Source organism: Myotis myotis, unplaced genomic scaffold (assembly GCF_014108235.1).
Source record: "Myotis myotis isolate mMyoMyo1 unplaced genomic scaffold, mMyoMyo1.p scaffold_m19_p_20, whole genome shotgun sequence".
Lineage (NCBI taxonomy): Eukaryota > Metazoa > Chordata > Mammalia > Chiroptera > Vespertilionidae > Myotis > Myotis myotis.
Window position 1 is genome coordinate 24,942,382 of NW_023416325.1, and position 13,706 is coordinate 24,956,087.

Sequence of the window (13,706 nt, forward strand, 5' to 3'; positions counted from 1 at the left end):
GGTGTGTGTGTGTGTGTGTGTGTGTGTGTGTGTGTGTGTGTGTGTGGTGTGTGTGTGTGGTGTGTGTGTGTGGTGTGTGTGTGTGGTGTGTGTGTGTGTGTGTGTGTATGTGTGTGCCGCCAGGCAGGGAGTAATATGGGCAAAAAGGAAGATCCAGAGTCCCAGGAGAGAGAACACATGGAAGCATAATGTTAAATTAAAAACCTGAGGCGCTCTCTGCATTAGACCTTGATTTCTTCTCTATGACAAGAGAGGGGTGTCAGGAAAAGAAAGGCAGATACTTTCTCCTCTAATTCCACTCTCAGCCTCTCTCTGGATGAGGCATTTAAAGGACTTCTAGGACCTTCCTACCACCTACTCAGTCCCCCGGGGGTTTTCGTGATTCGCCGGTGTGTTCGTAAACTTGTAAATTACAAAACCTCACTGCAAACCATGAGCCAGTCTGCACTCAGGCGACACGGGTCTGCCTTCACCTTCTTTTCCACGTGCCACAGCCTCACTAGGACCAAACCCAACCAACCCACCAACGCCCTGAGCACACGGTTGCCCGGAGAGCAGGCGGTGCCATTTCTTCATGTGTGTCTGCCCCGGGCCCTGTGGCCTATCTCAGACACCATGAGGGCGGCCAATTCTGCAAACGACATTTATGTAACAGCTGGTTCCCCATTTCTGCGCCCTGACTCCTCTCCCAGTTGGTGGAAAGCCTGAGAAAAACAGACACAAACTTTTCACACCCTCAGGGAAAGAAAACGATCCTGCTCCAAGTAGCTTTTCATCTTATCGGGTAGCAATGTCCATGGCTCGTAGCTGTATTGTCCTGCCTGTTGCGAATATCAGCCATTAAATACCCCTTCGAGCTCTTTAATCATAAAATCTACCAGTTCATGATATCTCTGAGCCTGCCCCTGGGGCTGCCAACAACTCCTGTCCTTCCTGGGGCCCGGAAAGTGTTTAAATGTTTTCACTTCTGACAAACAAAGGGGACGGCGCAGAGCACAGCGGGCTTACATAGACAGTGCGGTAAGGCACGCCGAAGAAGAAGATGGGGATGGCCAGCTTGATCTCGGGGGAGCTTCCGTCGTCTACTTTGGGGGTTTTGGTGTCATTCTGCCAAAATGGGTACATGAGCTCCCTGGGCTGAGCTGTCAAGAGAGTCGGTGGTTAGATGGACGGCAGATCCCACCCCATTGCCTAAGCCACTTCCCTCCCACCCACGAACCCAGCTTCCTCCAGGAAGTCTTGCAAACCAGACGTAAGTCAGACTCCCTTTCATCCCCGTAAACCCCCCTCACACCGCACTGCCTTTGGCCTTTGGGGAGGGGAGAGCAGTGCCTCTCCTCAGGAGCACTCAGCCCACGCTCGATCCACGCTCCATGCACGCTCCATGCACGCTCCATGCACGCTCCACGCACGCTCCACCCACGCTCCATCCACGCTCCATCCACGCTCCACACCCCATCCATGCTCCATCCACGCTCCATGCACGCTCCATCCACGCTCCATCCACGCTCCATCCACGCTCCACCCACGCTCCACCCACGCTCCATCCACGCTCTATCCACGCTCCACCCACGCTCCATGCTCCATCCACGCTCCACGCTCCATCCACGCTCCATGCACGCTCCATCCACGCTCCACCCAGGCTCCACCCACGCTCCACCCACGCTCCATCCACGCTCTATCCACGCTCCATGCACGCTCGATCCACACTCCATCCACGCTCCACACCCCATCCACACTCCATCCACGCTCCATCCACGCTCCACCCACGCTCCACACTCCATCCACGCTCCACGCTCCATCCACGTTCCATGCACGCTCCATCCACACTCCATCCATGCTCCACCCACGCTCCACACTCCATCCATGCTCCACGCTCCATCCACGTTCCATGCACACTCCATCCACGCTCCACGCTCCATCCACGCTCCATCCACGCTCCATCCACGCTCCATCCACACTCCATGCATGCTCCATCCACGCTCCACACTCCATCCACGCTCCACGCTCCATGCTCCATCCACACTCCATCCACGCTCCATCCACGCTCCACGCTCCATCCACGCTCCATCCACGTTCCATGCACGCTCCATCCACGCTCCATCCACGCTCCACCCACGCTCCACACTCCATCCACGCTCCACGCTCCATCCACGTTCCATGCACACTCCATCCACGCTCCACGCTCCATCCACGCTCCATCCACGCTCCATCCACACTCCATGCATGTTCCATCCACGCTCCACACTCCATCCACGCTCCACGCTCCATCCACACTCCATCCACGCTCCACACCCCATCCATGCTCCATCCACGCTCCATGCACGCTCCATCCACACTCCACACCCCATCCATGCTCCATCCACGCTCCACGCACACTCCACCCACGCTCCATCCACGCTCCATCCACGCTCCACACCCCATCCATGCTCCATCCACGCTCCATGCACGCTCCATCCACACTCCATCCACGCTCCACCCACGCTCCACCCACGCTCCATCCACGCTCTATCCACGCTCCATCCACGCTCCACCCACGCTCCACACTCCATCCACGCTCCACGCTCCATCCACATTCCATGCACGCTCCATGCATGCTCCACCCACGCTCCATGCTCCATCCACGCTCCACGTTCCATCCACGCTCCATGCACGCTCCATCCACGCTCCACCCACGCTCCACCCACGCTCCACCCACGCTCCACCCACGCTCCATCCACGCTCTATCCACGCTCCATGCACTCTCCATCCACACTCCATCCACGCTCCATCCATGCTCCACCCACGCTCCACACTCCATCCACGCTCCATGCTCCATCCACGTTCCATGCACACTCCATCCACGCTCCACGCTCCATCCACGCTCCATCCACGCTCCATCCACGCTCCATCCACACTCCATGCATGCTCCATCCACGCTCCACACTCCATCCACGCTCCACGCTCCACGCTCCATCCACACTCCATCCACGCTCCATCCACGCTCCACGCTCCATCCACGCTCCATCCACGTTCCATGCACGCTCCATCCACACTCCATCCATGCTCCACCCACGCTCCACGCTCCATCCACGCTCCACGCTCCATCCACGTTCCATGCACACTCCATCCACGCTCCACGCTCCATCCACGCTCCATCCACGCTCCATCCACGCTCCATCCACACTCCATGCATGCTCCATCCACGCTCCACACTCCATCCACGCTCCACGCTCCATCCACACTCCATCCACGCTCCACGCTCCATCCACGCTCCATGCATGCTCCATCCATGCTCCATCCACGCTCCATCCACGCTCCACCCACGCTCCACCCACACTCCACCCACGCTCCACCCACGCTCCACCCACGCTCCATCCACGCTCTAGCCATGCTCCATCCATGCTTCCAGACATCGTGGCGCGAGCCATGTTCACACAGTGGCAGGAGCTGTGCGGCCGCCCTGCCCGGGGCTCTCGGAGCCTGAGCCACCTCCTGGTCCCAATGGCTTAGACAGCTTGACCCTTGGCCAGAGGGAAGGGCGCAGAGAAGGTGGCTCATAGCTGTGCCACTCCCTCGGTCTCCAAAGTGCTACTCTCCTGTCTTTTCCTGAAAGGAGTCCCCTCCCTCCGCTGCACAATAGGAGGAGAGCCCAGGTCCCAGGAGGAAAGAAAACAGCTGAACCTGGGGCAAACTGGGAGGAGGGTGTGCAGAACTGGCCTGCAAGTGGCCCTGGTTGAGGTCCAGCCCTGGCGGATGGCTCTCTGCCAGCTCATGTCCACAAAGGGCAGCAGGGGATCCTCCGGGGGGAGGCGCTGGGGCCTGGAGGACTCTGTGGGGAGGAGGCTGAGGGCTCTAACTCATCAGCCTGGCCCGGTGAGCATCGGCCGCGAGCACACTCCCCTCACATGGCTGCTACCACCTCCCTGGCAGCCTGGCCTGTTTCCCCTCCAAACCCGTGTGTGGGTGTGTGGGTATGTGTGCACGTGTGTGTGTGTGCACGTGTGTGTGTGTGGCCCCGTTTACTGATAGAAAGTAGACAATTTCCCAAGGGTCAACATACAGGACTTGACCAGATGCTCCAGGCCAGGGGCAGGACCGCAGGTGGCCTGCCCGGATGGAGAGCTCAGCTGCTTCCCAGAGTAACATCAGAGGGAAGCAGGGAGCGCTAGGCCTACCGACCATTAGTGTATCATTGTTCCCCAAGCCCTGTCTCTGGGGAGCCACCCAATGTCACCCAGTAGGAGGCGCTGTAGCTGATTCAATCACAGGCGTCCTGCTGGTGTGCTTTACTTAGAGCAGTGGTTCTCAACCTTCCTAATGCCGCCACCCTTTAATACAGGTCCTCATGTTGTGGTGACCCCCAATTTCATTGTTACAAATTGAACATAATTAAAGCATAGTGATTAATTACAAAAACAATATGTAATTATATATGTGTTTTCCGATGGTCTTAGGCGACCCCTGTGAAAGGGTCGTTCGACCCCCAAAGGGGTCGCGACCCACAGGTTGAGAACTGCTGACTTAAAGTCACAACCAGGGGGCAAAAAGGGGTTCTTGAACATTTGTATTTGCACAGAAGTACCACATTCAAAATTCCTAGGAGGTAGGAATGTTTAAAAAATCTATAATCCCTATTGTAGAATTATACACAGTTATTAAACTTGCAAGGTGATAAACTTTCTCAAATTAATAATAACAAAGCAAATCATGTCATGGGTTTATCCTTCATGAGCAACTATCTAGAAGAGATGCCCACGTGTGAACAGGCTTCTATTCACACTGACCTGCAATCGCTTCAACGGGCAGGTTAACCGGCACGTGGCAGCCGTGGCCACCCCGCCTCGGACACGCAAAAGCCACACCCCCAGGAGGCGGCAGAACTGTGGCCATCCGGGCGGCCCCTCGCTTCTCTCTCTGCTCCAACCAGGGTAACCTGGGAAGAGTTTTCTCTTCATAAGTGACCCCAATTATGCATGGTTTTGAACAGGAAAGAATGGACAGTTAAAACTTTTTCCATTTTAAGAAGAATACAAGTAATAAAGATACGTAATATTGTGTATGTTTAACAAAGACTTGTTGAATAATGAAAGGTGCTTAATAAAAGGGAGTAGGTTTAACCACAGTGATTCCCACCTTGGAAGCCATCAGTATTATAAAAAAAATACAACTTGTTAACAGATGGCCTATTTATTGCCACCAGAGTTCATGAGAGAGGGAATCGCTCGCTCCAGGGGGGATTTCATAGACATCACTCTGCTCCCGGACGTTGGTGGTTTGTTTTTTTTTTAACCAAATAAAATGTACTTGCTTAGAGCAGGGGTAGGAGATGAGAGTCAGTGGGGTGCTCATGGGGGTTGCATGCTACACTGTTTGAATTTGCCCAGCCCTCAGAAAATGTCAGATGTGTGATCATGTGCCAGTGAACCAGACAAACAATACAAAGAATGATGCTTTAGGATTTTAGCGATAAGCATTTCAAATCCATGTAGATTTCCCCACCTTTCTTTCCTAAAATCCAAAACAGCGGAAAGAAATGTCGTGTCTTCTCGCTGCCCCGGCCACGCCGCGCAGAGTGGAGAAGGAGTCGCGGAGGGAGGGCGATCATGTGTGTCTCCCTGCGGCTCAGGTTTCTGGCCGCGTAGAAGGTCACTGACCCAGGGCACCCACGCCAATGCCACTGAACGCCCTGATTTGGGGTAAAACAAGTGTGTTCTTTAAAGTCCCCCTGCCTTAATGGGGATCAATCATGAGGTCTGGGCAGCACACACACCTGCCCTATATGCTTTTAATGAAAATAATTTGCATTTTCTTAAAGACCCATTATCATAGGGCGATCCAGTGTATACACAAATGGTGTTCACAGTTAAATAAGAAAAGTAGGGATATAACTAAACAAGTTATTCAGCGTCACTGTATTTTGCTTTTGACCACAACATTTCATTTACATTTTCTGTTGCATCTGTAGGCACACGTAGCCCTGACAATGATAGTTGCACCACAGCGTCCCTTCATATATTCAGGAGCACGCGGACCAGGAGTGTACACAACCCTGCAGGACTCACCTCGGTGCTGTATCAGCGCGAAGATGAAAGAGACCCAGATCCGAAGGAACGAGGAGTAATTCATCCTGGAAGGTCAAACAGAAAGAGGGGAAGTCCCAGCAGGCCAGGCCGATGCGACACCAGGGTGCTCAGTGGCGAGTCCCGGGTACGGGGCACCATCACAGGACAAACTCCCAGGACACATCACGGAGCTGAGTGGGGCTGTGGCTCCGCGCTGGCAGGGCCCCCCAGTTCAATGCTCCATGAACAAATCAGACTCCCCCATGAAGCCAGCTTGGATGTGTGATGAGATCATGCAATCACTGGGAAATTACACAGAAGCCCCGGGGGCAGCAGAGGAGCGGAAAGCCGGCCGCTCTGGCCCCGGAGCACCGGGTAGCGGGGGCTCCGAGGACGCAGGCCGTGCTGGGTCCCCCCGGAGACCAGGCTCCTCCGACTCTCACAGCAGCTTTTGATGAGGTTCAGGTAAAGGTCAATTAAACAATGCAGCCTTGCAGGTGGGGAAGCTCTGAGTGCTCCGTCCCCGTCTCCACAGCAAGGTCACCCACCATCGGTAGCTCTGATAGGGGCGGGCGGGGGGGGGGGGGTACAGGCTGCCCACTGCTCCCACCGGGGTGAGCGCGTCCAGGGTGACAGGCAGGGGACCCTGCCAGGGCTGCCCCTCGGAACGACAGCAAGAACAGGACTCAACACGCAAGCCAGTCGCTAGTCCAGCAAAGTGGCCAAGGAGCTCGCGGAAGTGGACCTGCTTGCATGTCGGTGGGAGCAGCTGAGCAGGCTGTGCTGCCCCTCAAGGCGCGCGGACCATCTGGCCGCCCGTCAGGCTGAGAGGCAGCTCCAAGGCGCACGCACCTGCCCCAACCCAGGGCAGCAAGACCGCAGGCTGCTCGGCCGCCTGTCAGTGCACACCTCCTCGTACTCCTCGAGGTTCCCCCAGCTCCTCAGCCAACAGCCACAGACCAGCAGGACCCTGCCCTGCCCTGGGGGCGTTTTGTAAATCTTCAGGGTCAGGCACACTCGGAAACCTGCAGTGCGCGGAGAGGCACAGCCTTCCTGGCAGCGGCGTGAGACCTGCTGAGACCCCAGCCCTGGCAGGGGGATGCGGTGCCTGGACCCCGCACCCTCGAGCCATAAGAACTCACTCAAGCATCTGCATTTACGGAACATGTCACTAACCTGTTCTGTAGAGGCTGGAGGAGCCGAGGCAGGAATATTAAGCCAAATCTTGGTAAACCAGGAAAACTCAGGCAAAACACGAATCCATGTCAGTTCTCCCCCTCCTGCTGCCAATTATTGCTGATTCCTGAAATGATGTCTGAATCGCCTACTCTTAAAACCAAAAATTCAGTTACCCTGCACTCGAGGCAGGCGAGTGTTGAGTTGCAATCAAGTTCTTTCTATTGATTAAGGAAAAGTACATCTAAAGATCAGTTTCAGGATCCTGGAGAAAGGTTCCTTTCCTGAGAAACCAGACCTCCCCCAGCCCTCGAAAAAGGAGATTCAGATGGAAATGTCAGGTACTCGGAGCTGAAACCCCAAGCCTTTCTGATCGGAATCGCTTTGCACTGAAAACACAAAAGAAACCCCCCTTCTACCTTTGTACCAAAAAAAAGGCAACTGGATAACGTTACAGGATTAGCATTCAGCAGCATGGGACTGAGACGAGACAAAGCGGGCTCCCACATTCAGATGGCTGGCTTCTCCTCAGTCTGTTCAGTCCTGTGGCTTGAGCGTGGCCACAGGCAGGCTGCACTGTGCCTGCACAGGTGTGCACGCAGCCGTCACGGAGCCTTCTCTGCTCGCCTGGGCTTCCTTCTCCCCTCTCCTCGCCGGCCCGCCCTGCGGGAGCCCAGGGCCCTTCCTAGCGAACGGAGGGAGGTGACCAGGGGCTGCTCTTCCCCAGGAAGTCAGGCCAGGCCCTGGAACCCTCGGGCCCAGGGAGGGCCCTGGGAGGAGATGGGAACATGTGTAGTAAGTAAAGAATTTACAAGGTCTTGTAAACAAGGGAAAAACTTGTTAAGATAAATGAAGAATGAGAAAAGTTGGCTAAGACATAAACTAAGATTACTATTCAAAACATTTAGAGTGAGATTTGATTCAAACAAAAGCATTTCAATGTGGCAGAAAAAAAACTGTATGTCAATCATGGGAAATTTTAAATGACTCCAGACTTGTCCCTGACCAGACAAAACCATACAAAATCATATAATTTCAGCTTTGAGCAAGTTGTCCTACAATGGACAAGAGTATTTGGGGAAGTCATTTTTTAGTATAAATTATCCGATGTCTTTCTAAAAACCCATGGTATTCGGTGCGTTTTGCACACTAAGCTTACTCTGGTATCATGAATCCTCCACATATATTTACCTGGAGACATCAAATGCTCTTTTCCTCCCCAAGCACATATTTCTGTGACAGAAAATCTGAGTTTTGACGCCTCATCCAAATAAAGCCAACCCTGGACTCGCCTGGAGAGCCTCTCCCATCGTCAGTGGGCTCGTCCTGGCCGGCCGCGGGGCTGGACGCGGAGGAGCCGCTCTGCTTTCAACACGGCTGGCGGCATCCCCATGCGCTGCCTTCTTTCTGCACGTGCTCAGGGCTGTCTGCCTCTCCGGCCTTTGACCCACATTAAATGCGTCATCTTTCTCGAGGCAGGACTCCTACTGCGACGAACGCCACCTGGGCACAGGCAGGTGCCCGAGGTGGAGGCCTGGCTGAGAGGACCGCCTGGAGCGCCGGCGGGCAGTGCCAGGTGCGGGGCCGACGGGCCGGGTGGACTGGGAAGCTGGTCAGTGAGTGTGTATTTCAAGTGTTCACTCGGTTACAGATGGAGAAATGACAAACTCTTTTTTGTTTTTTGCCGTTTTTTATATCTTACATGTTTTAGATTATTTTAGACATTTACTTCAGTACAGTTGGCACGCAGGGTCATGTTAGTTCCAGGTGGAGAGCAGTGATTGCACATGCAACAGGATAAGCCTCGTGTCCCGGCCCCACACACGGCTGTGAGCACAAGAGGAGTGCTTCCAGCCCTGCTGCGTCACCTCCCGAGGCTGCCTCTGTGACTGCAGTTTGCGCCCCTGCTGCCTTCGTCCTCCCCGGGCCTCCAGCGTGGCTGCAGGTGGTTGTCTATATCTGTGAGTCTGGAAAAACATCTTTTTCATGACATGTGGGCAGGAGGCTTCTGACAAGATTCAGACCGAAGGTGGGTGAGGCCACAGGACCCTAACCCAAGGGGCCTGCGCTGCCACTTGGGCAGGAGACACCGGAAACGAAACAAACACAAACATGTGATTCCCTAAAAACCAGCCCGGCTGGCTGGCTCAGGGGCTGTGAGTCTACCTGGGAACAAGGAGGGCATGGGCGATGCCCTATCAGGACACACGCCCAGGTTGCAGGCTCAATCCCCAGGAGGGAGCGTGCAGGAGGCAGCTGATCAATGATTCTCTCTCATCTTTCTCTCCCTCTTCTTTCCTCTCTGAAAGCAAATAAAAGTATATTTACAAAAATAAAATAACTAAAAACATGTAGAATGGGCCTTATGTGCTGATTGGTTTTGTTTTTATTAAGTTTCTTACACCTTTCCTGTGAGAGAGTTTTGAGCTCAGTTGAAACAATGCAGTGAGCAGTGTGGTTGCGAGTTCTTCCAGGCTTGGCCTCAACGCTGACGCCAAGGGCACACATTCTTGGGGAAGCCCAGCCAGCAACTGGGCGTGGTGGTGGGACAGGGCGTGGTGGTGGGACAGGGCGTGGTGGTGGGACAGGGTGTGGTGGTGGGACAGGGTGTGGTGGTCGGACAGGGTGTGGTGGTGGGACAGGGTGTGGTGGTCGGACAGCGCGTGGTGGTCGGACAGGGTGTGGTGGTGGGACAGGGTGTGGTGGTGGGACAGCGTGTGGTGGTGGGACAGGGTGTGGTGGTGGCACAGCGCGTGGTGGTGGGACAGGGCGTGGTGGTGGGACAGCGCGTGGTGGTGGGACAGCGTGTGGTGGTGGGACAGTGCGTGGTGGTGGGACAGGGCGTGGTGGTGGGACAGCGCGTGGTGGTGGGACAGGGCGTGGTGGTGGGACAGCGTGTGGTGGTGGGACAGGGTGTGGTGGTGGGACAGGGTATGGTGTGGGACAGCGTGTGGTTGTGGACAGCGTGTGGTGGTGGGACAGGGTGTGGTGGTGGGACAGGGCGTGGTGGTGGGACAGCGTGTGGTGGTGGGACAGGGCGTGGTGGTGGGACAGCGTGTGGTGGTGGGACAGGGCGTGGTGGTGGGACAGTGTGTGGTGGTGGGACAGGGTGCGGTTGTGGACAGCGTGTGGTTGTGGACAGCGTGTGGTGGTGGGACAGGGTGTGGTGGTGGGACAGGGTGTGGTGGTGGGACAGCGTGTGGTGGTGGGACAGGGCGTGGTGGTGGGACAGCGTGTGGTGGTGGGACAGGGCGTGGTGGTGGGACAGCGTGTGGTGGTGGGACAGCGTGTGGTGATGGGACAAGGTGTGGTTGTGGGACAGCGTGTGGTGGTGGGACAGGGTGTGGTGGTGGGACAGGGTGTGGTGGTGGGACAGCGTGTGGTGGTGGGACAGGGTGTGGTGGTGGCACAGCGTGTGGTGGTGGGACAGGGTGTGGTGGTGGGACAGGGTGGCAGATGGGGGGTTGAGATCAGGGAGAGTCCCTGCACCGCCCAGGCCAGGGGCTGTTGAGCCTGAGGAAGGAAGGAGAGGCTGCACCCTCAGAGCTGCTGGCCTCCCAGCCCACACACACTGGGCCTGGGCAGGGGGGCCCTTACCCACTGGCAGGTGCAGGGAGGGAGGGCCCCCTGGGCTGGGCTGCTATGAGGCGCTCAAGCGAGGAGGTGCCACACGCAACGGGAGGCTTGCTGAGTCTTGGGGAACAGCCTTACCTGCCAGCACTCAGGAGCCTGAGGAGAGTGAGGCCTCACTGCCTGGGCTGCAGTGCCAGCTCCTGGGACAGACGCTGAGAAGGGGGTGGAAGGCTCGGGGCGGGAATTGCTGCATCACACGCGTTATGTGCATCGGGAGAGCTGCCTGATGATCAGGCTCCATGGGAAGCCCCCAGTAACCCCTATGGCCTCAGGGGCATGCGGGAGGCTCTCCCCTGCCTTCCTGGGCCCTGCCCCCCCAGGGCTCCCCATAGGCAGCGTGGGCAGCAGGGGCACAGAACTGGCTCCCCCATGCGTGGCACGTGGCCCCTGAAGGCAGAGCAGGGTGGCTCCCCACTGCCTGGGGCCGGGTCACGTCTTCCCAGTGACTGACAGTTCAGTGACAGCATGGCCTGGTCCCTGGAGGCATGGAGATGGCAGCACCGTGTGGCGTTCCAGGGGCAAAGTAGGTGGGAAGCCGATGGGGTACTGCCTCTTACAGCGTCTAGTCAAGAGCGAGAATTTGTGAGCAAGAGTCCGAAGGCAGGTGCCCCAATAAAATGTCTTGACCCCTCGCTCAGTTGTGAATCCGAGTCAGTTTTGAAATCTGGAATCCACAGACGGAAAAGGGAGCCAGGCCCCAAAGGGAAAGGCCCTGCGACAGCGTGACAAGCGTGTGCGCCGATGCTCCTCCGGCCCTTCCCCAAGAGACCGTCGGCCACGAACCTGAGGACCACGGGCTCGGGGAGGGGATGCCAGGCATTCTGAGGACGGGCACACCTACCCTCGGACTGAGGTCCGAGTTAACATGACGCCCAGACGCTGCTAGAGCAGGAATACCCAGGAGGCGCGGCCACGGCCGCCTGCGGGGGTCTACGGGGCTGCAGACACTCCTGGCGGTCACCTTCCAAGCCCCACAAATGCACTGGCACATCGAGGCCTGGGCTGCAGGCCCCGCTGCAGCCATGGCAGCAAGTGCAGAGGAGGATTGCCAAACAAGGTCAGGGGAGGAGGGCGAGGTGAGTGTCCCTTTAAAGAACAGGAGTGGGGCCTCGATGGCACCGCCAGGAGATGGGCCATGGCGGTCCTGACTGATGGGGGCACTGCAAGCTTAGCCAAGTCGGAGCCTGGTTTGCAGCTGCCGGACGAACACGGTACCTTTACAACAGTCAGTTACCGCGGCTTCCCACGCATGTATGTGGCCATCCGGTTGGCAAATGCAATGCTTCCTGCCTGAATCAGGATCGAGGATCAGAAGTGGTTCACATTCAAACAGGACAGACAGCAGTCTATAGTCACAGTTCTGCCCCGGGGCTGAGAACTAGACCCTCTGGGTTCTAAGAGCAGCACGTGGTCCATTATGTTGATAACGTGGAGCTGAGTGGGCACAAGGAACCAGAGAGGGCGAACAGGGTGGGCCTTGATGGGACACGCGTTCAGAAGGCGGAGGATAAATCCTGCAAAGATGCAGAGCTGTTCACGAGGCTTTTAGGAATCCAGGAGTCGGGGCACACCGGGGCCGCTCTCTGAGTGAAAAACACACAGAAAGCCACATCGCTGCATCTGGAAACCTCTCTACAAAGGAGTGTGTCCTTCTCTGTGGCTTTCTTTGGACTGTAGAGGCCACATTCCACACCTGTGGAGACTGCTCCAGCCCCTCCCAGATGGGGGACTTCCACCTGGACTTGGGCTGCGAGCAGGAAAGAACCGTGTAGCAGCTCCAGGCTGAAATGCAAGCAGCCCTGCCCTCGGCACACGCTCAGGGGACCTGTGTTGTTGAAGGTGTCAGCACCTTCCAGACCCAGTGAGAGCACCAGAACGCAGGTTCTGGAGTGACGTCATGCTCTCTGCAGCGAAGAACAGCAACCCTGAAGACCAGCTCCTGGTGCCACTGAGCCCTGGCCTGGAACATCTGACCCAGACACAGCAACCAGGGTCCAGGCATTTCCCTCACAAGCGAGGCCCTGCTGGGCCATCAGATCATCAAGCAGGGGACCAGGAGAGCCTCCCCAACTGGGGAAGTGAGATGTCTGGCCTGGCAAAGGCCACTGCTTGACTGAGTGGCCTAGACTCCATGTCACCTGCCCTAGTGGCACCAGTACCCCCACCCTCAACCTGGGTTACACATTTGGCCACATGTGGGTTGGGGGTGGGATGCACACGATGAGGAGAAACCTGAGCTTGGTGTTCAGATGTTTGCCTTGGTGCGTGAGCCGCAAGCACGTGGCTACAGATCGGCTCGTCAGGGTGGCCTGGAGACCATGAGAAGGGACTGTCCCAACATGTGGCACCGTGGGCGACGTAGCTTGTTAAGTATTTTGTATCAAAGGGGAAGTGTTCTGAGGTTGGAACATGTACCCACTCGTAGGCAGCGGTGAATCGCATGGCCGGTTGGACTAGGGGCATAAAAGGAAAAGGCTTTGAAGTCAACGGCAAGGGAGCCTGGAGTAGACGCTGGGACAGGCAAATGGCTGGGCACGGGGTGTGAGGATCTTTGCATCATGTGGGCACCCACAAGAAAGCATTCACTACAGAAGAGGGCCTCAACAACCAACCATGTCGAGGCGGTCTTTGCCAATGTTGGTACTATGTGCACATGTATGAAGTGGCCGCAGAATCAGGGACAGAGGTTATGCGTGGGCCCGGCAGCGTGAACTCCCACTTAGCAAGGCTGAGCAGTTACCACGGCCTCTGAATGTTCCATCTGCAAATGACAGAGGCCACAGCGAGGCCCTCTGCATGGAGGTGTGCAGAGAGCCTTGCCCCCGGGCCTGGCATCTGTGCTGAATGGCTCCC

General features: G+C 56.6%; 1 protein-coding gene across 2 annotated transcripts in view; it reads right to left on the bottom strand.

The window, feature by feature from the left end:
- The window catches only part of LOC118678267 (tubulin-specific chaperone cofactor E-like protein), a 199,848-nt gene that overhangs the window by 112,567 nt on the left and 73,575 nt on the right, over positions 1-13,706 (bottom strand). The window contains exons 1-2 of one of the 2 annotated variants that reach the window (XM_036353716.1): positions 6,045-6,108; positions 1,009-1,142 (exon numbers count right to left, since the gene is read on the bottom strand). In XM_036353716.1, the coding sequence (XP_036209609.1) occupies positions 1,009-1,142; positions 6,045-6,108 (198 nt within the window). Of the gene's footprint in view, positions 1-1,008; positions 1,143-6,044; positions 6,110-13,706 lie in introns of those variants that run through there. The other variant, XM_036353715.1, reaches the window with a different exon arrangement.